General features: G+C 36.0%; 1 protein-coding gene across 1 annotated transcript in view; it reads left to right on the forward strand.

The window, feature by feature from the left end:
- The window catches only part of RABEP1 (rabaptin, RAB GTPase binding effector protein 1), an 80,819-nt gene that overhangs the window by 22,017 nt on the left and 32,185 nt on the right, over window positions 1-26,617 (forward strand). The window contains exons 2-7 of the mRNA XM_090292723.1: window positions 8,225-8,353; window positions 11,935-12,138; window positions 14,216-14,376; window positions 17,221-17,340; window positions 23,566-23,701; window positions 26,105-26,283. Coding sequence (XP_090148849.1) covers window positions 8,225-8,353; window positions 11,935-12,138; window positions 14,216-14,376; window positions 17,221-17,340; window positions 23,566-23,701; window positions 26,105-26,283 — 929 coding nt within the window. The remainder of the gene's footprint in view (window positions 1-8,224; window positions 8,354-11,934; window positions 12,139-14,215; window positions 14,377-17,220; window positions 17,341-23,565; window positions 23,702-26,104; window positions 26,284-26,617) is intronic.

Below are 26,617 nucleotides of genomic sequence, written 5' to 3' on the forward strand. Positions count from 1 at the left end.
TTTAGACCCTGCCCTTCTCAGGGGGAATCCTCGGCTGCTGATCTGTTTCTCAGTCCCTTCAGCTGCCACCCGTGTGAGCCCAGCCAGCCCTTCTCCGTCTCTGCACTCCCTACCGGTCGCGTTGTGATGTAGCGGCCTTTTCTGTCTCTCCGTGGTTATAAGACTTCTCTCCGGCTGGTGTTCGGTTGGTTATTCCAGATGATTTCTCCAAAATTGCGTTGTAAATCCAGACTAGTTCTGGGAGGAAGTTAGTGTAGCTTCCACTTACTCCTCCGCCATCTTGTTTCTCCCCAATTTTTAGTTGGATTGTTTATTTAGTGTTGAGTTTTGTAAGTTCTTTATAAATTTTTGATATTAACCCTTTATCAGATGTATCGGCAAATGTGTTCTCCCATTTGGTGGGTTGTCTTCTTCTTTTATTTTTATTTTCTTTTATTTTTAAAGTTATTTTATTGATTATGCTGTTATGGTTGTCCCAATCTCTTTTCCCTTTGCTCCCCTCCGCCACTCCCATTCTCTCCAGCACACCCACCCTCCCTTAGTTCATGTCCATGGGTTGTGCATATAAGTTCTTTGGCTTCACACTTTGCTATATTATTCTTTATTCTCCCCTATTTTGTACCAACCAGTTATGCTTCTTAATCCCTGCACCATTTCCCCATTTCTTCCGCTTCCCCCTCCTAGTTCATAACACTCCAAATGATCTCTATATCTATGATTCTGTTTCTATTCTGGTTGTTTGCTTAGTTTGTATTTTATTTTATTTTAATTTTTAGGTTCTGTTGTTGATAGTTGTGAGTTTGTTGTCATTTTAATGTTCATAGTTTTGATCTTTTTCTTAAGTAAATCCCTTTGACATTTCACATAATAATGGCTTGGTGATGATGAATACCTTTAGCTTTACCTTGTCTGGGAAGCACTTCATCTGTCCTTCCATTCCAAATGATAGCTTTGCTGGATAGAGTAATCCTGGTTGCAGGTTGCCTTTCATCATATTGAATACTCTTTTCCAGTCCCTTCCTGCCTGCAAAGTGTCCTCTGAGAAATCAGCTGATAGTCCTATAGGCACCCCCCTGTAGGCAACTCTCCGCCTTTTTCTTGCTGCCCCCAGGACTCTGTCTTTATCTTTCACCTTTGGCATCTCAATCATGATGCATCCTGGTGTGGTCCCCTCTGGGTCCAGATCACCTGGGACCATCCGTGCTTCCTGGACCTGTATGTCCATCTCCTTTGCAAAATATGGGAAGCTTTCTTCATTTTTTTCAGTTCTTGCTTCCTCATTCTGCACTGGTTGACTGTTTTTTTCTTCCTTATGTTCCAAATCATTGATTTGAACCCCGGTTTCCTTCCCTTCACAATTGGTTTTGTGTGGATTTTCCTTGGTGTCACTTAACATAGCCTTCACTTCTTCTCTTATGCGTTTACTGTACTCAAGCATATCTGTCAGGCCTGTGAGCATCTTTATCACCAGTGTTTTGAATTCTGCGTCTGCTGGGTTTTCTATTTCCTCATCTATTAGGTTGGCTATTTCCTCATTGCTTAGTTCTCCCACTGGAACCTTGGTCCATTCCCCCTTTTGGGCCATACTTCTCTGTCTCCTCATTCTGACAGGCTCCTGTGTTTGTTTGCCTCTGCGTCCCACATAGAGCTGTTGCTGCTGTTATGTTGTAAGGGGCAGAGCCTTAGTGATTCGTCAGTACAGGGCAACCTGTTTCACCACGTTGTGGTGCTGTATGTGGGGGAGGGGTCTGAGAGGGAACAATGCCACCAGCCCAGCATTCACCCCTTTTCCAGGCACCTCTTCCACTTCTGCACTGGACTGGCGCCCCTCTAGCTGCTGCCCTGGCTGCCACTCCCAGAGTGGGTGGGTCTGCGGATGTTCTAGGACTGTGGGGGCCCTTTAAACAAGGGGACTCTGCTGAGACCAGCAATTTCTGCCTCCACCCCAACCCCCACTGGTCTGTACAGTCAGAAGCAATGAGGCTTGATTTTCCCTGGCGCTGGGACCATGAGCTTTGAGGTCTGGTCAGGAGCTGGGAATACTCCCCAGGTGGCTCTCCTGATTTTTTTAAATGTGTGACTGCGCTTTCTGTCAGCCTGCTGCTGCCGCCGCCACCGCCACTGCTGTCGCCACTATACCGAGTCCTCTCTGCCCCAGCTCCGCCCCTCCTACCTGTGTGGATAAGTATTTCTTCTTATATCTTTGTTGGACAGTTCTATTTTCTGGAACTTTTGGTTGTTTTTAGTTTTGAGGTAGTTGTATTTCTCCTTAATTTTGGAGGGAGATGCAGTGTGTCTACCTATGTCTCCATCTTGGCTGGAAGTCCTAAATAAGCCTCTTTTTTTTTGAATTCTTGTTTTGTCATGTTGTTCTGGTTGACTCTTTATTTCTTCTTTAGTTCCAAGTGGTTCAATTGAACCCTAGCTTCCTTCCTTTCACTGTTGATTCTCTGTGGGTTTTTCTTTATTTCACTTAGTGTAGCTTTCATTTCTTCCCTTATGCTTTTGCCTTACTCAGTGAGTTCTCTGAGCATCCTGATCACCAGTGTTTTGAATTATACATCTGATAGGTTGGCTATCTCTGTTTTGTTTAGTTCTTTTTCTGGGGGTTTGTTCTGTTCTTTCATTTGGGCCATAATTTCTTTGTCTCCTCAATTTGGCAGCTTCCCTGTGTTTGCTTCCGTGTGGTAGGTAGAGCTGTTTTGACTCCTTTCTTGGCACACCTATTAAGTTGTGTGGGGTGGAGCCTTAGTATTCACTAGGGCGTGGCCACCTGCTTCACCACTTTGGTCATCACCACACTGTTGTCTGTGACTATGAATTATGAATTTATGTTCTTTAGCTAATCCCTTCACCTTCTTTCATCCGCCCCCGCCTCTCTCCCCTCCAACCGCTGTTAGTCTGTTCCATGTGTCCATGCTTCTGTTTCTATATTGTCAGTTTATTTTGTTCATCAGAGTTCACATGTAAATGAGATCAAAAGGTATTTTTCTTTCCTTGACTGGCTTATTTCACTTAGCATAATAATCTCTAGATCCATCCATGCTGTTGCAAATGGTAGGATTTTCTCCCTTTTTATGGCTGAGTAGTATTCCATTGTGTAAATGTACCACAGCTTTTTATTCACTCATTTAGTGATGGGCACTTGGGCTGTCTCCAGATCTTGGAAGTAATGCTGCTATGAATATAGGGATGCATATATTCTTTCGAACCGGTATTTCAGGATTCTTAGTGGGATCTCTGGGTATAAAACAGTTCCATCCTTATAACCATTACTTCGAACTCTATATCTGATAGATTGCTTGCCTCTATTTCATTTAGCTTTTTCTGGTATTTCCTCCTGTTCTTTCATTTGGGGCCTCTTTCTTTGTCTTCCCACTTTGGTTGTCTCTTTGTATTTGTTTCTGTGTATTAAATAGATCTACTCTGACTTCCAGTCTTGGTTGGGAGGCCTTATGTAGTAGGTGTCCTGTGGGACTCAGTGGTGCATTCTCCTTGATCTTCTGAGCTGGGTGCTCTAGGAACATCTCTTGTGTGGGTTTTGTGGACCCTTCTATTTTAATTGAGTCTTGATTTTTGTTGGCTCCTTCATGTGGGGGAATCGACCCTCAGGCTGGCTGATTGTAAGGCTCAACCTTGACTACAGCATGTGAGCTGCTCTGCAGGTGCGGCCTTGATGTGGCTTCTTCTGCAGATCCTTGGTTTTGAAACTTCTCTTCAGTCATTCTTCACTTGGTCATTCAGGGTGATTGTTTTCCAATTTAGTTATGTTTCCAGTATGGTTCTGGGAGCAAGAACCGCCTACTCCATTGCCATCTTGAAAAGTCTGAAAAGATTATGTTTTTAAGAAGATTAATTTATTTTAGCAAATTGCTTGACCTGGGAAAATAGAAATGTCATTTTTAAAAATTGATTTTAGAGAGAGAGAGGAAGAGGGGGAGAGAAGCATCAATTTGTTGTTCCACTCATTTGTGCATTCATTGGTTGATTCTTGTGCGCTGACCTGGGTGGGATTCAACCCACCACCTTGGCATGTTGGGACAATGCTCTAACCCAGGGGTCCCCAACCCCCCTGGACCAGGGACTGGAACTGGGCCGCACAGCAGGAGATAAGAAATCGAAGCTTCATCTGTATTTACAGCCACTCCCCAGCTGCCCATCGCTTGCATTACCACCTGAGCTCCGCCTCCTGTCAGATCAGTGGCAGCGTTCGATTCTCATGGGAGCGCAAACCCTACTGTGAGCTGCACATGGTCCGTATGAGAATCTGATGCCTGCGGACCTGAGGCGGAGCCGAGGCGGTGCTGTTAGCGCTGGGGGGTGGCTGCAAATACGGATTATCATTAGCAGAGAGGCTTGAATGCACAGAGACCATAATAAATCAAATGCTTGCAGGCTCATGTCAAAACCCTATCAGTGAGTGGCAAGTGACAATTAAGCTGCATCTGGTGGCAGGTTATAAAGCCACCCCCCATCCCAATCCCTGCCTCCCACGTTCATGGAAAAATTGTCTTCCACAAAATTGGTCCCTGATGCCAGAAAGGTTGGGGACTGCTGCTCTAACAAACTGACCTATCCAGCCAAGGCCTATGTAAGTGTAATTTTAAAAGTGATTAATATTTTAAAATATTTTAAGACCACTGAGCAGAATGATTGAAATAGAGCAATAAGATAAAATTATAATCATTATAACTAAAAGAAGGAATCACTTCATTACCTTTAATTTAAATTCATTCAATGTAATTTTTTCTTTTAATTACCCTTTGTTTCAGAGAGGCAGCCCTTCAGTATAATTTGGCATATTTTTTTCCAGGCTTTTTTTCTGTATTTTTTCTCCCATAGTTTATGTTGTATTGCAAATAATTATCTATCTTGTTCTTTTAAATTAATATCATTTTTCTGGCTTGATACTATTACTTAAAAGTGTCATTTTAAAACCAAGTGATACACAAGTTAAGACTTCTCAGTTTCAGGAGCTGTTCAGATTCTTTTGTTCCACTGGAGTAACTCCCCCCCGCCCCTTTTGCTTGAAATGTGTTTTTGGATATTAAACATCTTTAAACAGAAAGATTCTTGTTCCAGTAATATTTGACCTGAACTGCTTTTTTTCCTTCTCCCATTGTTTATGTTTCATCAAATTTAGTACAATGTTAGAAGAATGTAGTAGTGGGACACAGCTTAGGGCTGAAAAATATTTTTAAGTTATATGTTCTCCCAGTCATATAAAAATTAGGGAAGGAGATACAGCTGAGAATTAGTGAGTCCTTCATTTATTTACCATATTGTTCTGTTCTCTTTTTCTCTTCTTTCTGTTATTACTTAATTCAGACATTTTTAAAATGTAAATTTTTATTTTTTAGTTACAGTTGACATACAATATTATATTAACTTTAGGGGGACAGCCCAGTTATTAGACATTATATGTCTTACTAAGTGGTCAACCTGATAAATCTTGTACCCATCTGACACTATACATAGTTATTACAATATTATTGTATGTTCCTTATGCAGTATTTTACATCCCCATGACTATTCTGTAACTACCAATTTGTACTTCTTAATTCCTTCACCGTTTTCTCTTATCCCCTGAACCCCCCTCACATCTGGCAACTGTTAAACTGTTCTCTGTATTTGTGAGCCTGTTTCTGTTCTGGTTATTTGTCTATTTTGTTTTTTTAATTCATTTGTTGATAGGTGCATATTTATTGCCATTTTAGTATTCGTTTTTCCTTTTGCAAAAGCATTAAAAGTAGCCATTGCATAAGGTAGTTTTCTCCTTTTCCTTAATACTCAAATAAAGGGAACAGTATAAAGGATGTGTGGAATACTTAATGAAGGGTGGTATACTAATAGCTCTCAGCTGCTAAGTTATAGAAAGCTTACTGTTGTTGAAGATTAACGTTTAACTAATATGTCCATGATGTTTTGAAGATACATAGTAATAGGGAAGGGTGTGAGCTGGAAGTATAAGTATGGAACTGAGTGAGTCAGAATCATGAGATTGGAAGTGACTTCTGGTCTTTTGTGGCTATATACAAAGTCACCTGATCACTCTGCTTTTTTCCTTTATTTACTAAATATCACTAATAGTTACCATTAACATTTTTTTTTCTATATGCCAGGCTAAGTATTTTTAAACCAACTATTAGCTAATTACTATGAACTACTTACTAGTCACATGTTAGAAAAATAATAGAGCATTTTGTGTGATGAGAGATACTTTCAGTTTGGTTTGTAGTTGGTTGCTAATGCATTAGGATATGTCTGTTTGTAAACTTTCCTGCTGTCTTATGCAAGATGAATTGATTTTTTGAGATGTAGCAGTAGAGGCATTCTTATAAAAAGCAGTTGTTTTGGCCTTTTTCTGTATTGTAAAATTGTCAGAAGTACTTGAAATAAATTAAAAAATTTTAAATTAAAACAAAATGGGAATAAGGGAGTTACTTGCAATATCCTCAAAGGGATCATGATTCTTGGAATTGAAAACTGTCCTGAAGCCTGGAGAGAGGCAGCCAGACCTGTGGGTGTGGACTTCATCTGAACTGTGGGTCAGAGCCAGGACAGGGCTGGGAGTAGTGAAGACACAATTAATCGTGTCTGCAAGTTTAAAGGCTGAACTTTAGTTTTGATTGATTTATTAGCTTCAGTTTCTAAATATAAATATTATGTTGAAAGTTATGGGTATTTTGTGTATGTGTGTTTTGGTGGAAGTAGGAGTGGAGGCCTTCTTGACCTCAGGCAGTAATCAAAAGTTACCAATAATACTAAAGTGTTAGGTGGAAAGCTTGTTTAATATATTTAACAATCGGAATTGGACCATAAAGATACAAGAGAAATAAATAACACAGAGAATAAATAAGTTTCCTTCATGATTTCCAATGGTAAATTTGAGATAACTGTACATTCCCCCGTTCCAGTGGGTTTTCCATTCTTTTTTCCAAACGTTATCAAATGTTCAAATGACCAGATGCCATTTTTTGTTTTGACTTAAAGACTCTAATATTTGCTCCACAAAATGACTCCTTACCTTTAATGACATGGAACTCAAAGCTGTGATCATTTTCTCTATTCTGCCATGAACTGCATCGATATTGTTAGATCTGTAGTGAGGCTAGTCTGAAGATATAATGGGAATAAACAAATATTGGTTTTAGTTCATTATTTATTATCATAAGAGTTGTAGAGAACTTTGAAAAGCACATGGAAGAAGTTAATGAGTCATACTTCTAATTCTAATAGATAAATCATTGGTGCATTTTTTTCCTGTCTTTTTTCTATGTACTATGAAATAAGCTCAACTAAATTGAGTAATGGGTTGAGGGTGGGGAGAACCTTCAGAGATAATTGCAGATTATGGTTAAAATTATAGGCAAATTATCATTATCTAGGACGGCTTGTATTAGGGAACTGGGACCTCTACTGGTTTAGGTAATTAGGCAATGGCCTTAGTACTGCTAGGCATCCCCCGGAGGGATTAGGATCATAGCTTTGTGTCTGGATTGCTGTCTGGGCAAAGGAGGAGGTCAAGGGTTGGACTCCTGGGTTTCCCACCCTTTGCTTGAAACAGAAGAGTCTCTGGGTTTGGTCAGGATAGGAATTTAATCAGCTATGGTCAAATTGTAGAGCTGATAAAGTAAAAATGTGTCCCAATCCCTGCCATACCACAATCTACATTAATCTAAAAAACCAGATGATCTCCCTGTAATGGAGAGTTCATCCAGAATACACAGTTCTGTATCGTTTCTATATGAAAGAGTTTTTTTGTTATGATTTCAGTATAATCGTAATGGATCATCTTGAAATTGGAAGAGTGATTCAGGCTTAATATGGCTGTTCTAATAGATTTTGCTTGTAACAATACTTGAGAGAACCAGGAGCTAGCAAGATTGATAGTGGTTCATTTGTGGGATAACTAGCCCAAATAATTTAATATTTAACAATTCCAGAAGTGGATCGACAAATTCTGTCAGATATACTGAGGGACTTAAGGAGGTGTATTTTGGGAAATTTGCCATATGTCATTCTCCCTATATAGGCTTTTTCACTTCATACGGTGTGTGTATTAAATGTAATAGAAGTGTCTTATAAAAAAAAAATTAGGACTTCCCAGAATATAGGAAGCTTAACTACTTGTTTCATTATAGAAATGTTCAGCTGGAATACGAGTAATAACTTAGAAATGAAAGTTATTATATGTTAACTAGTATCTTTTTTTTTTTTCCAGTTTCCCTTCAGCAACGGGTAGCAGAATTGGAAAAAATTAATGCAGAATTTTTACGTGCACAGCAGCAGCTTGAACAAGAATTTAATCAAAAGAGAGCAAAATTTAAAGAGTTATATTTGGCTAAAGAGGGTAAGTGTATAAGTCTCCCCTAACCCCCATACCAAAACTGCTTTAAAAATGTCAGGTTTCTTGGCGTACAATGTTGTTATTGAGTAAACCTTGATTTTATTTATACTTACATTGTATAATAAAAGTTATTTAGAGGTAAGGGTTAAGAATGGAATTGAACAACAAGTTGAAAAATGTATTATTCAGATTTTTCCTTGTCTTTTAAACTTAATGGGTTTTAATATAGTAGTGGGCTATATAGTTCTGGGACACAGGACTTTCAGTTCTCTTAACACTTGAGAGATAACCCCAGACACACAGGACTGTTGGCATTCTAGTAATAGCTTTAGCCATGTTATATTAAAACTAATAATTCATTGAATCTATCCAACAAATGTTCAGTTATTTATTAATAATTTTTTTTAATACCTGTTATGAGGCAGACATTGTATCCAGGTGCTGGGTATATAGAGGGAGCAAGAGTCATGTGGTTCTAGTGAGGAAAGTAGATATTAAGTAATTGTGAGTTGTTTTTAAAAAAGCAGATACATGAGAGCATACCATGAGAGGCCTAATCTGAAGGGTAAGGAAAGGGGTTTACATTTTGGGTACTAACTAGGAAAATATGGATATGTTTATCACAGCCCTCTAGACCAGTGACTTTCAAACATTGACATGAATAAAAATCACCAGGAGAGCTTGTTAGAACATGATATGTTGAGATGGGGCCTGAGAATTTGCATTTCTACTAGGCTCATAGGTGACTGCAGTACTGCTAGCCCAAGGACTACAGTTTGAGAACCACTGCTCTAGACTAGCGATCATCCAGCTTTTATATTTATGTTTATTTCAAATTTAAAACTGTGCGAAGGATGTAAATTTATCATATTGTCAATACTGACAATTTAAATTGCTCATGGTGTATAGTTCTGAATGCTGAATTTGGATTGCTAGTATATTACTGAGGATTTTTGCATCTATATGCATAAGGAATGTTGGTCTGTGGTTTTTTCTTTTTTTTTTTGAGATGATGCCTGGTTGGTTTTGATAAACACGGTAATACCTCACAAAATGACATTAATGTCCACTGTCAGCACTTCTCTTCATCATTGGACTGGAAGTTCTATCCAGGGCAGCTAGCCCTCATCCCCCGTCCCCAGTAAAAGAAGTCCAGATTGGAAAGGGAGAAATAAAGCTATTTCTATTTTCAGATGACATTTTTAATATATAAACTTGTATGGAACCCACTAAAAACAATTTGAACTAATATACAAGTTCAGCAAGGTTGCAGGATGTAAGATCAGTGTACAAAAACCAGTTGTATTTCTATAATACTTGCAATTAATAACCTGAAAATAAATTTTAAAGAAATAATTCCATTTATAATAGAACCAAAATGAATAATATACTTAGGAATCAATATAACAAAACAAATGCTTAACTTGCACTCTAAAAACAAACACATTTAAAGATTTTAAAAACAACTAAATAATTGGAAAGACATACCTTGTTCATAAGTCAGAAGATTTAATATTGGCAATACTACCCTGATCTACAGATTTGATGCGATTAATGTCTTTTAGTATCTCAGTTGTCTTCTTTGTAGAAATTTACAAGCTGATCCTAAAATTTATATGAAAAAGCTAGGGAGCCAGTTTTCTTCTTTTTTTATGGCTTTCAACTGTGTGGAAACATGCCAAAAATTAATGTTTAGGCTGGGTATTTGTGATTTTTCTGTTCATATTGACAACATGCTAGTGAATAGCTTTGAATAATTTCCAATAAGTCAAAAAATTGCAGGGATAATTAACATGAGGAAGTGTTAATTGTTAAAACTTGAGACTTGACAAAATTGTTCTCAGAAGTGAATGAAGTATTTTAGAAATAATGCTTTTTCTTTTACTTCAGATTATATGAAGCAATTTAACTTTTAGAATATGGAGTAGATACATTTTTCTTTTGTGGTTTCATGTCTTTATGTCTTTACTCAGTTTCTGGGTCATTCTTAGTCATACACTTACCATAATTTCTTAGATATCTGTTTTTCCATCAAGATACTTTAGATAATTACTTCCTGCAATTAATGTTCTTATCATTGTCTCTGGCTAGTGTTTCATAATATTTTAATAGTGGAGACAAAGTGATGTGAAACTGATTTTGAGAGACTAAAGATTTCTTAAATGATTTAAAATTAGCATGACTAGTTTTTTTCTCCTCTGTGATTTAGTCTGCCACATTGTTAATTTTTGTGATTGTTTGGTAATCATGAATGTCTTCACAACTTTTAAAAGTACTTTGATATTATCTACTTGATTTTTTAAGTACTTAGAAATTTATGCAGAAGGGTGTTGCCAATATCCTGGCTTAATGGCTTGTGATCCCCTTAAAGTCATAGAGCTGGTTTAGCAGTAGAGTTAGATCTTAAATCCAATTGTGGCTAGTTGACTTGACTTAGTTATTGTGCTCTCTAAAGGATATTGATGGCTTTGAAAAGATGAACAGTTTTTTGCATAAATGTCTCATAACTTTTAGATGGCAATAGATAGAAAAAGAAGTTGAGAAACAGAAGCAGACAGGGAAAAGTTATGTAAAGAAAAAATAGTGTTAATATCCAGTATATATAAAATACTTTTCAAATTAGAAGAAAAACAATTTATTAGAAACACATATAAAGAATATCATCAAAGAGGAAATACTGGTCATTAATAATTATATGAAAAGATACTCAGCCTCTTTGTTAATAGGCAAGTAAATATTGAAATTGTTACCATTTTCTACCCATGACATTGGCAGGAATTTTAGAAAATGGAAAATAGTGATTATTGCTAAGGGTACGGAAAGCAGACACATCCCTGTATAGTGTTGGTAGGTTCATCTTTTTTGGAAGACAGTTTAACCAAACATGTCCTTTCTAGGCTTAAATCATGTCATAGGCCCACCAGATAATATTTAAGAGATGGTAAGGGAATGGTGAGAAATTAATTCTAACTTTAAAAACTTGGATCTAATAATTGCCATGTTTCTTTTATTAACCATTTAAAAAAAAAAATATTTTTAGAGAGTGGGAAGGGAGGGAGAACCCAGGCACATGCCCCGACTGGGGATTGAACTGGCGACCCTCTGGTCCACAGGCCGGCGCTCAAGCCACTGAGCCACACCAGCCAGGGCTATTAACCACTTCCTGAATGTTTACTTGTGCAAGGTACTGTACTACTAAGCATTTTCAATAAATTATTTTATCATTAAAACAACCTTCTGAGGTGGGAATTTTTATCCCCTTTTTGTAGATGTAGAACGGAGGTTATAAAGGTTAAATAAACTCATTTAGCCGGTGGGTAAAAACTTAAATTTAGCTCTAAAACCATACATGGCCTTAATCCTTATCTGATTACATAATTAATAATTTATTTGTGATATCCAGCATACCTTAAATTTTACTTTTATTATAATGATTTTATTTTCAAAGTTAACATTAAAAATTTAATGCTTAACTTCTTCATTACATGTTACCATTATAAATTGGATGCTTTGTTTCTTCATTACAGTGCCAGTCTGATATAAGTGAGCCCCTCATTAATGGAAAGGCTTTTACTTTTTTCCAGAGGATTTGAAGAGACAAAATGCAGTGCTACAAGCTGCACAAGATGATTTGGGACACCTTCGAACACAGCTATGGGAAGCCCAAGCAGAGATGGAGAATATTAAGGCCATTGCCACAGTTTCTGAGACGACCAAGCAAGAAGCTATAGATGAAGTAAAAAGACAGTGGAGAGAAGAAGTTGCTTCACTTCAGGCTGTTATGAAAGGTAATGGCAAAGAAAGTTAGATCTGTTTTATGATTTTCTAAGATCTGGTTCTGATGATTGAGAACTTCCAGTTTTATTTGTGGCTTTATGTATTACCATCTTGAAGATGTACTGTCTTCTTCAGAATAAAAGGAAAGTCAGTCATATTGTATATGACTATATCGTCTGTATCTTTAACAAATTTAATCGTGGAGGATTACTGGGCTGGCCAAAAAGTTTGTTTGTTTTTTTCTGTAAGATGGCTCTAGTAGCCCTTAGTTGTCTTTAACTTCATTTGAAACAATTTTGTTAGATTGTATTGTGACAGCTGTCATATCAGCTCAATGGATCGAGTGTCAGCCTGTGAACCAAAGGGTCACTGGGTCAATTCCCAGTCAGGGCACATGCCTGGGTTGCGGGCCAGGTCCCCAGTTGGGGGTGTGCGAGAGGCAACCACACACTGATGTTTCTCTTCCTCTCTTTCTCCCTCCCTTCCTGTCTCTCTAAAAATAAATAAATAAAATATTTTTAAAATACTTTACCAAATTGGTGAAATTTTGTATTGCCATTTTAATATTGAAGATGGAAGAAAATAAGCAGCATTTTTGGCATATTATGCTTTATTGTTTTAAGAAAGGTAAAAATGCAACTGAAATAGGAAAAAAAAAAAAAGATTTGTGCAGTGAATGGAGAAGGTGCTGTGGCTGACCGAACATGTCAGAAGTGGTTTGTGAAATTTTGTGTTGGACACTTTTTGCTGGACGATGCTCCGTGGTCAGGTGGACCAGTTGAAGTTGATAACAATCAAAGTGTGGCATTAATTGAGGACAGTCAACATGTACCACCAGGGAGATAGCTGACAGAATATCCAAATCAATAAAGTTATTGGTGAAAATAAAAAACGTGTCTTTTATTTTAGGAAAAAACCATATAGACTTTTTGGCCAACCCAGTATAATGAAAGTGTTACAAAGATATTGCTTTAAATGAGAACTCTAGCTCATCATAAGGGTTAAAGCAGGGCTTGAACGTGGATTTTCTTACTGGAGTCAGGCAAATAATGTCAATGAATAAAGCTGTACGGGCACAGGGAGTATGTAGGACTGGAGAGACCTCCTTTGCAAAGAGGAAACGTACTGTTTACACTTATTAGTTCCAACTCATTACTACCCATCCAGTCCAGTGTTCTTATATCTTTTCATTTTTAAGAAAAATTTGGATTTTTATATGAGATTTTCACTGTAGTTTATGATAGCATGGCCTGTGGGTTAGAGTAGACTTTATGGGCTACTGGCTTGTGACCCTTGGTCTAAAGGAAGAATAGTAATTTAGTCTCTTACCTGCTGTTGGCACTAGTGCTTAATTAACTTCTGAATTTTCTGAGACGATGATATTGAAATGATGTTGTCCCTGAATCTTTGGGTTCCTGAAATTAGTTTTATTATAAATGTGAGATAGTAATAACTTTTTTTTCCAACTTAGCAGTAGTGTGTCATTTTTGCCTTAGTGCTATTTCCAAGACAGGTTAAGTCAAGCCCTGATTCTAAGTTGTGGCTCTCACCAAGGAGTTACTGTGAGCCTCTGACAATGCTGACTGTAGTGGATTACACAAATAGGAGTTGATTTTACTTAGAGAAAAAGAAATCTAGAGGTAGGTCATCTATAGCTGGTTACAGTGGTTCCATGATGTTCCCAGTGTTCTAGGCTCCTTCATTCTATTCCTTCATCCTTAGTATTTGGTTTTCAACCTCATTTTGCCTCATGGCTGAAAAATGATTGCTCCACACTCAGTTAACCTCAGAAAAAGCAAACATTGGCCAGAGTATGTAACCTTTCCCAAGCTTTCCTCATCTGTAAAATAATATGACACAGAGTTATTTGAAGATTAGAGATGATGATTTAAAGCTCTTAGCAAAATTTCTACACTTAAGAACTAGAAATGTAGTTTAGTTTTTTTTGTTTTGTTTTTTTAGTGAATTAAAAGATTGCCAGAATTTAGGCAAAAGCTTTAAATATAACTACTTAAATTTTAGTGTGTCAGAACATGTTTGTTTTTTTTCAGAATGCTTAGACATTAAATATTTGGTGATGTCTTGTAGAAACAGTTCGTGACTATGAGCACCAGTTCCACCTTCGGCTGGAGCAAGAGCGAGCACAGTGGGCACAGTATCGAGAATCTACAGAGAGGGAAATAGCTGATTTAAGGAGAAGGCTGTCTGAAGGTCAAGAGGAGGAAAATTTAGAAAATGAAATGAAAAAGGTATAAAGGAATGTATTTATCTTTAGAAATATTTGAATCCAAATGCAAGATGCTTTAATATTATTGTGGTAATAGGAGTACTTTTTATGTTTTCTGTTAGAGGAATTATTTGGACATAAACCAAAATATAGTACTAGATAATTTGATGTCTTTCCCCCTTATATGTGTATGAGAAACTCCCTCACCTTCTTCAAATTTTTGACTATAAATATCTCTTCACGAGGCCTATCCTGACCAGCCTATTTACCATTATAACCTATCTATCTTTCACCTCTTACCACCTTTATCCTATTCAATTTTTTCTTCTTCCATAGTGCATATTTTATAATATACATAGCATTCACCTATTTATTATGTTTATCGTATGCTGCCTTCCTCTCCTTGCTAGAATATAAGTTTCATGAAGGAGGAGTCTTGTTTATTTGTTTATCAGTGTCTAGAATAGTATCTAGTACATAGGTGCTCAATAAATATTTGCTGAGTGAGTGTTGTTGCTTGGTGATTGTGTCTAAACCAGATCTTTAGTTTAGCCTTCTTCCTCAGTATACCTTGTTTCCTTTGTAATGAATGTACTACATATTATGTTTGAACATATTACCATAAGATGTCTGAGCATAAACCAACTAAATACGAGGTGAATCATTTTATCATTGAGAAAATTTAAAAAACTTTTTGGCCAGTTTGATTATATAAACGTTTACATTATTAATTTATATGCATACATATATTTTAAATCACACATTATATCAACTAATAATTAGAATATGACTTTTGAATCAGATTAATCATACTCTTGTTCCTAATTCTTGATCCCTGTAAGGGCTACTTACATGGTTACTTACTTTTTTTAATACTATAAAAATCATCTGGGAACCCAATATCCCAAACAAAAGCTTGGACCTTGAAGAATAGTTTTTTTCCATTCTCTCATTTCTTAAAAAGATTTTAATTCAGTGTCTTCATGAGGATCTGACAGTGTCCTCTTCAATAGTGTCACTTAGTCATCTAACATATTTATTTAAACTAGACAGCCTTCACTTCTTTCAAGTTGAGAGGAATTTGTATTTGATGCTATCATTGGAAATTTTATTCCTAGCCCCAACTACCCATTCATATGAGGATAGTTTTTTTCCATTCTTCTAACATATTCATATTCATATTCATGATTTCCACAATCTGCCACTTTTTGTCATTTTTAAAATTTATTTTTAAAGCTAAACTTTTTGCTTTAGAACCGTTTTTGATTTATAGAAAAATTGTGAAGATAACATAGAGTTCCCTACACTCCACATGCAGATTTCCTATTATTAACATTGTATGAACACACACACAGACACTCTCTCTCTCTCAAGTTTCTCATCAGTTTACTAGTTTATGGATGTTGTTTTCTTTTAATCCTTGCCAGCACTTGTTTGTTGACTTATTTATGATGGCCATTCTGACAGGTGTGAGGTGATATCTCACTGTGGCTTTAATTTGCACCTCTCTGATGGCTAGTGATGTTGAGCATCTTTTCATATGTCTATGTGCCCTCTGTATGTCCTCCTTGGAGAAGTGTCTATTCAGATCCTTTGCTTATTTTTTAATTGGATTGTTTGTGATGGAAATGGAGAGTATTATGCTAAGTGAAATAAGCCAGGCAGCACAAGACGAATACCATATGATCTCACCTGTAAGTGGATCCTAATGAACAGAACAATACTGACAAATGAGCAAAATAGAACCAGAGACAGGGAAATAAGGAACAAACTGACAGCAACCAGAGCAGTGGTAGAGGGAGATAAAGGGGGAAAGAAGGGAAGGGTCTAGTTAGGGAACAAGTTTAAAGGACCCATGGACATGGACAACAAAGTGGGGATTGACTGTGGGAGTGAGTAGGGGGTGGCGCAGGGGAGAGCAACGAGAAAAATTGGGACAACTGTAATTGAACAACAATAAAATAAAATAAAGTATTTGACAAAGGGGCATGAGGATACAATGGAGTAAAGATAGCCTCTTCAATAAATGGTATTGGGAGAACTGGCTGGTACATGCAAAAAAATGGAACTAGACCACTGGTTTACAGCACACACCAGAATAAACTCAAAATGAATAAAAGACTTAAATATAAGTTGTGACACCATAAAAGTCCTAGAGGAAAACATGGTCTGGAAAATTTCGGATACCCTTCATGGCAATAATTTTGCTGATATATCTCCTAGGGCAAGGGAAATAATGAAAAAAACAAATAGGACTATATCATACCAAAAAGCTTCTGCATGGCTAAAGAAAACATCATCAAAATGAAAAGGGAACTGACTGTATGGGAAAATATATTTGCCAATGATACATCGGACAAGGGTTTGATCTCCAAAATATATAAAGAACTCACATGACTCAACACCAGGAAGACAAACAATCCAATGAAAGCTTTTTTACAGCAATATAATTTTCTAATATTTTAGAAAACACATTGTTCTCTTTTCTAATGTTTAAAAATCTTTTAAGTACTCTGAGAAATTATGGTCTCATTAATTTAGTAACCAGAATTATAAAAAAATATTTATTATATGTATTTCCTTTTATAACAGGATATTTTCCAAGTCAATTAATTAATTACAAAGTCAAAATTGTCATAGTGAATTTATTTTTCTACATCCAAATTCTAAATGAAATATATGCAAAAACTATGATTATGATTTGACATTCAAAGTAATGTAACATTTAAAGTAAAATATGGTTCAGTTTTTTGAGTGCCTGGTAGACTTATTTGTTAAACTAATTTTTAATAAATGGATGGGTCAGAGTTTCTTAGAAAAAGCAATAAATCAGTAAGTTGTAGTATTTAATTCTTTTTAACCATAGGCCCAAGAGGATGCTGAAAAACTTCGGTCTGTTGTGATGCCCATGGAGAAAGAAATTGCAGCTTTGAAAGACAAACTGACAGAAGCTGAAGACAAGGTTAAAGAGCTGGAAGCCTCAAAGGTTGTGAAACATTGTGATTCATTTGCTTAAAACCCAAGATTCTGCCCTAATGCCATGAGCAAAAGTTAGAATCACTAAGGGGGTAACAACTGTAATTTAGACTGTGCATCTTAAGAATCTTGCTTTTTTAAAATGCCAAAATTTTTTTTTAAAAAAGAAAGAAAAAGAAATCCTAGGAGATGATTTTGTCCCTGTGATATAAACAATCATAATAGTGATGCTGGTGCTGCTTTATTATAGTTTGTGTTTATTTTCTTATCATAATGAGACTTGATCTCATTCATTTTCTTAATAAGGAAAATAAGCTGTTCAAAGTTGACTTTTTTTTTTTCTGAAACCACCCAGTAATTGATATTTTAGAGATGATGTAGTTATATTATGGCTGGATTTGTTGGCCATAAGGACACAAAAAAGAAATACAAAGGGAATAACAAAAATTTTAATAACTAATTAAAAGAAAGAAACAAGAAAAGAGATAGTAAACAGAAGCACAGCATAGGAATGCAGAAAAGGGAATGTATCAATAATCCTAGTAAATGTAAACTGATAATTGCCTAAAAGAGCTTGAATTTAAAAAATCTAACTTTATATTGCTCATAAGAGATACACCTAAAATAAACCTATAAGGTGAGATAGAAAATAAAGGAATACTTAAAGATATGTAGATTTTAACCAAAAGAAAGTTGATATGGCAATTGTAATATGAAGCAAGTAGGATGTAGTAGAAAAGAATTAATGGTGATAAAGAGGGATTCCATTAAAAAAAAGAAAAGACAATCATGAATTTAAATTCACCTTACATAGCCTTGAAATATGTAAACTAAAAAGGGACAAGGAGAAATTGACATTCCCAATTATAATAGGATATTTAAACCAACCTTTAACAAGTGATAGTGTAAGCAAATAAATATTAGTAGGATATAGGAGTTTTGAGCAACCTGATTAATTTAGATGTAAGACGCATAGAGCCCTGTACCCAAGGAATAGTCTTTATTTTATACTGTAGTAAAACACAGTAGTTAAGAGCTCAGCATTAATTAGCTGAGTGACCTTGGGCAAATTACTTAACCTTACCATATTTTAGTTTTCTCAGTTGTAAAATGGATGTAATAATATAACCTGCCTCATAAGGCTATTATGAGGATTATATAAATTAACATGTTTAAAGCACTTAGGATAGTACATAGAATCAAGTAGTAACTATTTTTAGATACATTATAATTTTCATAAGTTCACAAAGGGGTTGCCAAAAAATTTCTAAGAATTGATGTTATACAGACCAGAATCTCTGACCACAGTTTACTAAATTATTTATAGTAAAATAATAGCTAAAATAAAATGTCTGGAAATGGAAAAAATTAACTCGTATGGAAAAAGGAATTATAAAATATTTTGAGTGATATGAATATTTTTACTCAAGAATCTAAAAAATAGAACAGTATTACAAACTATGAATGGAAGAAAATAACACATATAAGAGCTGATATTAGTGAAATAGGCAAAAGGAAAAATGAGAATGTGAATATAATGAAAAAAATGGAAAACATAAGATAAACAAATCTTTAATGAGATTAATCAGGAGAAAAGAAAAAAGACTCAAACCATTAGAAAGTAAAGAGGGGACATAAGTACAAATCAGTAGAGATTTAAAAATTATAAATATTTATGTACAGTGTCACAAATAAATTTGAAATGAAATAAATTTGATGAATTTTCTAATAAAAGTCAAGACTGTCTCAAGATAAAATAGGAAAGCAAAAGTAGTCTGTAATTATTGAAGAAAATGAATTTATAGCCAAAAATTTTCTTTCTCCTGTTTCCTCTCCTCCAAAAGACATTGGATTCAATGGGTTTTGCAGGCAAGTTTTTCCAGGCATTCTGGAAAGACATAAATAATCCTTTTTTTTTTTTTTTTTTGAGCAGTAAAGCGAGGCCTTTATTCACGAGTCTGCAGAGCCGGGCGCACCCTCACAGCCAGGAGAATGTGCGCAATAATCCTTATATTTTATAAAATGTGTTAGACAATAGAGAAAGAGTGAGAGCTCTCCAAGTCGTTTTAGAGACTTGTATAACTTCATTAAAAATGCACACACGCACATCCACAGAAAGGTACTATAAGAAAAGTGTAGGTAATCTCATTTAGGAATACAGAAACAAAATTTTTGAGTGTAGTAAAAAAAAAAAAAAAATCATTACCCAATAAAGTGTATTCCCAGGAATTTAAGGATAATGTATCACCAGAAAACCTATTATTATTATGTACCACATAAAAAGATTATAGGAAAAGAGCAACCTATTTTAGATTGAGAAAGACATTTGATAAACACCAATAACTTAATAAAAGGCTGTTTATCAAGCCTTCAACAAATATCATAATTAATGATGAATGTTTAGCAGCCATACACCATTAAGGAATGGAACAATATGAGGAGATCCATGCTCAGTGATTTTGTTCAGACAATGCAGCCAGACAAGATAAAGAAATGAAGCAAGAGCCCTGGCTGGTGTGGCTCAGATTGATTGCCGGCCTGCGAACTAAAAGGTTGCTGGTTCGATTCCCAGTCAGGGCACATACCTACAGATTGATGTGTTTCTCTCACATCAATGTTTCTCTCCCTCTCTCTCTAAAAATAAATAAATAAAATCTTTAAAATAAAAAAATGAAATAAGGCATGAGAACTGGAAAGAAAATGATGAAACTGATTTGATTATCTATATAGAAAAGCAAGAGAATGCAGAAATAGGTTATTAGACCTGATAAGAATTTACAAAAGTCGTTCCAACAAGATCAACATACAAAAATAATAGTGTTTCTATACCCCAGTAATAGCAAAATAAATAATGTAACGGGGAAAAAAGATCCCATTCACAATAGCAAAAACAACAACAACAACAAAATCCCCAAAGCAACAACAAAAACCCTACAGTAATTCCCCCTTATTCGCAGTTTCACTTTCTGGGATTTTAGTTAACCAAGGTCAACTGCAATCGAAAAATAAATAATTGATAAGCTTTAAATTGTGTGCTGCTCTGAGGTGGTGAAATCTCACGTCTTCCTGCTCCATCCTGTCCGGAATGTGAAGCGTCCCTTTGTCCAGCATGTCCGTGCTAGACCTGCCCGTTAGTCACTTAGTAGCCATTTCAGTTATCAGTGTCGCACTGCAGTATTATAGTGCTTATGTTCAAGCAGCCCTCATTTTACTTAATAATGGCCCTAAAGCACAGGAGTAGTGATGCTTGCAATTTGGATATGGCAAACAAAAGCCATAAAGTGTATGTACATATAGCAAAAAATATAGTATGTGTGTGGTTTGGTACTATCCTTGGTTTCAGGCATCCACTAGGGGTCTTGGAACATATCCCTCACAGATAAGGGGGGACTACTTCATATAATTTACTTAGAAAACATCCAAAAAATTGGCATTATCTTTATGAAATGTAGAGGGTGAGGCAAAAATAGCGGGTGAGGCAGAAGTAGGCTTGCATTTGTTTGTATGGAAAATAATACAATAATTAATGAATTATAATGCAAGAATAAACTGTTTTGTGTACTCACAGCTGTAAATATACTTTTGCACCACGCTGTATTAAAAATGAAGATCTGAATACACGTGTGTTCCTGAATGAAAAGATAAGGTATTCTAAAGCCGGCAGTATATTTAGGAGCTTGACGATGGTGAAGGAGCCTGGGTTAGTTACCATGGAGCATTTTGCAGATGCATCTGTAAACAGGATAAGCTTGACAGGAACTCAATTAATAATTGTAACCAACTGTAAAAAAAAGAAAACATGTAATTAATCAGACAATGTATATATAAGGAATGGCTAGAAGAGAGAGAGAGCTTTGAATATGAATCTTCTGTCTCCTTTACTTGCTGCAAGTAAAGAAAACTACCTTGCAACAACCAAGACAAACAAACAAAAAACAGGCAGTATATCCCCAAATTAATCTACGAATTCAATATTCCACTCAGAAATCCAGTTAAGAACTTGATAAGTAGATCCTAGAATTCATATGGACAAGCAAAGGATTGGAAATATATCTAGCAAAAATTTTAAGAAGAAAGGTGAGGAGACTTGCCCTACCTACCCGGATACTAACACTTATGATAAAGCTACTGTTTTAGATAGTTTGTTATTGGTTTAGGGATAAGCAAATGGACCAGTGAAACAGACTAGAGAGCCCAGAAATAGAACCATATATGAAAATTTGATATATGACAGGTGGCATTACTAATCAGTGGGAAAAGAAAGGATTGTTAAAAAACAGGCTTTTAAAAATAATTATAAATATGGAATTAAGTGAAATTGGCTTTCCATCTCACACTTTACAAATATTAATTTGAATGAATTAAAAACCATAAGAGTGGAAGCAAATTTTTAAAACTTAGATGTTAAAAAAAGAAAATGTTCTGGGGTACAAAAATGTTTGATATAAGACAATAATATTGACTGAAAGAAGAGAAAATCACAATAGTCAAGGAATGTGGAAAGATACTGAACTTCATTAAAGTCCAGGAAATGTAAGTGAAAATGGGATACCGTTTTACTCTAACCAGATCATGTCTTACAGCACAAATCTGTAGTGTTCACCCGCTGTTGGAGTGTGTGAAACGCTCCCAGTCCCAGCTGCTATTGTCACGTTGGAGCCCTAGTTGACCATTTTGGGGTTCTCAGGGCCCTTGTTGTTTTCTGTTACTTTCTGCACAGATGCTGGTACTGCTTCAGTAGTTTGTCCCCAACTCCTGTTTATCATTTTTTTTTTTTTTTTGTAGATACCCATGTGTTTTTGGTTTTATTTTAGTAGCTCTGTTGTTAGGGTGTGTGGAATTCAAGGAAATTCACATACTTTGCTGCCGTTTTCCCAGAGTTCTCCTCAACAGCTTTTGAATTTTAGGAATTTATTAATTACTAATTGAGTCAAATATTTGTTCTAAGAAGTAATAACTGATAGAATTAGTGGTTATATACCACCATTTTATATCTGCCATATTGACTCTCTTACTACCAACTGAATTATCACCCTCTCCAGGTCATAGGGAAAATGCCTCACAACAGCCAGCACTTTGTCATACTTGGTTAGTATCTTTTTTTTTTTTTTTTAAATGCTCACTCGAACACATGCTTATTGATTTTAGAGAGAGGGGATGGGAGGGAGAGAGAAAGTGAAAGAAACATTGATCGGTTGCCTCTTGTACATGCCCCAACTGGGGACCGAACCTGCAACCTAGGTGTGTGCCCTGACCAGGAATTGAGCCCGTGACCATTTGGTTTATAGGATGATGCTCCAATCACTGAGCCAGACTGGCTGGTTAATATCTTTTTGATTGTCTGACAACCTCCAGTGAAGCAAATGGCTGCTTTAAATAATTATTTTAGTCTGTGACCAGTACTACTCTATTGTATTAATAATAGTCTCGGAGTAAAGATAACAGATCAGTCAGCTATTGCATGTTTCAGCTATTTCATGATTGAAAAACTGGGAAGATAAAAGCCATGAAAATAACCTTAAAAATTAAATTAGACATAACCATTTGAAGAAGTTGTAAGTTAAGTAAATAGCCAATGGATGGACAGTTTCTAAGACAGGGTGAAACAAGTCATTCAATAATCACTTTCTAGGAGAAGATTGCTTTTTATTTTGGTTATAATTATTTCATGTTTATACTAAATTGTTTGAATTTGAACATTATAGCTGATTCTTCAACAGAAATAAAGTAGTTTTTTAAAAGATGTGATTTTAAAAATTATTCTGCATTTGTCTTCAAGATTCAGTTTGTACAGTATGAGACCAGTTATTTTTTTCATCATGACTTCTTCTTTTTTTACTTCCGTGAATATGTGTATTTGTGGAAATGTTGCCTTTTTATAAATTTAAGGCACTTGGAATTACCTCATTAGAAATAAAAGAAAAGCAAACTTATAAGGTTATGGTACTATTTTTATCCTTAGACAGTAACTACTGTTTAAAATAAAAACAACAACCTGGTGTTACTGAGCATGTGATAGAATGAGCAAATGTATGTGGTGCTCTGGGAATACAAATTGGAACTACCTTTTTGAAAAGAAGGTACAAAACTGTTATGTGTAATCTCAATTGTATATTTACTCTTGTGATATGATTATAGGTAATGCCTACTTGCCTACTGTTAATTATAGTTATTTTTCCAGTTTTCTATAGTAAGTATGTAAATTGTAGTTTAATAGGATTATGTCTTGTTTCAGGTTAAAGAACTGAATCATTATCTGGAGGCTGAGAAATCTTGTAGGACTGACCTAGAGATGTATGTAGCTGTTTTGAATACTCAGAAATCTGTTCTACAAGAAGATGCTGAGAAACTGCGGAAGGAATTACATGAAGGTAAATATATATTCTGTTTATTTTTTATCTTAGTCTCTAAGAGAACTGTGATATTGATTAACAAAATAATGACATCTTAAAATACCAGTTCAATATGTTAGTGATTTAATTTAAGCTTCGCAGTTAGCTTGAATATTCCCATGAAGATCTGGAGAGGTGAGGTCTACTAAAGATACTTAGGTTGTTACTGGCGTCTCTTTCTTCCGGTACTGCAGTAACCACTTCACAGGGCATGAGCTCTTGGCCAAAAGATAATAGAGCTGGGAACTTTTGCTTAGACTTTTTTTGCCCTGGACCCATTTTGATGGAGGTGGATTAGCAAAAGTGAATTTGGGACAGAGAGGACAGATAATATATTCTGGTGTCCTTAAGTAATGTTCCTGTTTATAAGGGACAATTTTGATTTCACTAGTCTGGTAGCAGAGTGATGCAGATATTGACTTTTCCCAGAATAGAGGAAGAAGGCCCATCTTTTCCCCATTAAAATAAAAATATTCTTTTGTCTTGAATTCTTCTAGTGATTCCTGTATACCTGGGGTTCTTAACTTTTTTGTGTCATGGACTCTTGGCAGATTTGTGAAGCCCTTTCAGAATAATGTTTTTAATCCATAAAATACATGGGGTTACAAAAGAAACCAATTATATATCAAATGCTATGGAAAATATAGTTCTTCCGTAAGTAATTTAAGTTTGCATATAAGTTAGTTTTTTTCCCCCAAGTAGTGGAAAGCTGAAATTACATAAGTGTACAGAATTATTTCATAAAATGTTATGAAAATAACCCAAGGTTTGAGTCTTTGGCTTTCAGGAAACATTTCCCAGATGTGCTGCTGCAGTGAAAAAGACCCCCAAACTCTGAAAGGATATCAAGAAAAAAAAAATTTATGTTTAAGCTATGTGCCCCAACTCTTCCAGAAATAGCATAAGACTGCCAAACCTTTCTAATATATCTGGAAAAGTATCTGAGGAGGTTCACTCAAATGAGTATGGGGAATAGAGTCACTTCCATACTGAAGCACTCACACTGAAAAATAGTATTTGAATGAAAAGAAGACAGATAAAGATTAAGCAGCAGCATAATGACAGCCTAAATTGGAATGAGGTACGCAACCCCGTTGGTGCAGTTGCCTGTCAGAGGGACTCGGGTTGGAAGTGTGTTAGGAGGCAGCAGTGCCACAGATAGGCTTCTCCAAAGAAGTTATTCTTAAGTGGAGTTTTGAAAGACGGGTAGGTATTTTTCGGAGATGAGCGTAACATTCAAGGCCGTTTGCATGTGGTGCAACAAGGTAAGGAAGTGAAAGAAGTGTAGTTCTGCAAAATTAGGACGCAGAGGCAGTGGCGCAAAATGTGAAATGGGAGAGGTAGACATGGGCCAGATCACAGAGACCTTTATCCTGTGGGCATTAAGGAGCGTCTGAAGGGTTTAAAATTTTTTCTTAGATATCTTTATTGAGATATAATTCACATGGCACGAAGTTCACTCTTTTAAAGTGTACAATTCAGTGGTTTTTAATATACTTTAATTTCAGAACATTTTATTATTCCAAAAGAAATTATGTACCTGTTGCCAGACATCCCTGTTCTCTCCTCTCTCCCAGCTCCTGGCAGCCACTAGCCTACATTCTGTTTCTGTAGATTTGCCTACTCTGGATTTCCTTGTACATAGGATTATACAATATGTGGCCTTTGTATCTGGCTTCTCTGAAGGCTTTTAAACTAGTGAATGATGATATTAATTTTGCATTTTAGAAAGTTGATTTTAATAGCAGGGTGGAGGATAGAATAGAGAGGACGAGGCTAATGGCAGGAGGAGTAATAAAGGGACCACTGTGGTAGTTGTCTAAATTATGAGGGCTGATCTCAGGCAGAAGATGGCTGTGCCGTACTGCGCAGTAAGTAGCATTTGTAGGCTTCTGTCCCATTAGTAGGCTTCTGAATGTGTTGGGTGAGGAAATGTAAGAAATATGAGTTTTCTCTTGAGTTTCTGGCTTGGGTGGCTGAGTAGGGGGGTAGAGAGATGATGCTACCTACTCTTTTTTTTTCCATAGAGGATAGCTGAGCTGATGAGTATCAACAACACAAAGATTCTTTGACTTATCCTGAGAGATCAGAACTAAATGGGCTCAAGGATTCCTGTATCAGACTGTATTAAAGAGAGTTAGGAGTGCTTACTAAACCTTTGGCCTTTAGAGCAACGTTTCCCAGTGTATTCCCTAGAATACTTGTTATGTGTGTGACGCTGTGGAAAGGAGATATATATATATATATATATATATATATTTATTTATTTATTTATTTACTTACTTATTTACTTATTTATTTATTTTTGTTAGAGAAATTTGGGAAATACTGTATTGCCTACTATTAAAATTCAGTGGTTTTGATTGGGGGGAATTGTTACAGTTTGCCATCTCTTGGAGCAAGAGCGACAGCAACACAACCAGTTAAAACATACGTGGCAGAAGGCCAATGACCAGTTCCTGGAATCTCAGCGTTTGCTGATGAGGGACATGCAGCGAATGGAGATTGTGCTGACTTCCGAGCAGCTCCGGCAAGTTGAAGAACTGAAAAAGAAAGATCAGGTGAATAGCGTTTTTGTAGGACTTGGTTACTTTTTTAATAGTGCACCCTGACCCACCCACATATGTGTGACTGCCTTGCTTTGTGCATATTAGAGGTTGACTAAATCTTGAAATTATGACATTTCAAAAAACATCATAGCTGCATTTGAGGGATTTTGTTTTTCAACTTCAGAAATGGCCTTGCCTGGAGGAAAATACATTTAGAAATGATCCGCTTCAGAGACTGCAGGGTGCAACAGTGCATATTTCTGAGAAATGTTTCCTCTGCAGTTCTGTCCAGTTCTCCAAGGGCTCTTGAAGTGTGTTAATCCAGGCTAAGTCTTCCGTGACATTG

The sequence above is a fragment of the Furipterus horrens genome, unplaced genomic scaffold, assembly GCF_987537825.1.
Source record: "Furipterus horrens unplaced genomic scaffold, mFurHor1.1.pri manual_scaffold_11, whole genome shotgun sequence".
Taxonomy (NCBI): Eukaryota; Metazoa; Chordata; class Mammalia; order Chiroptera; family Furipteridae; genus Furipterus; species Furipterus horrens.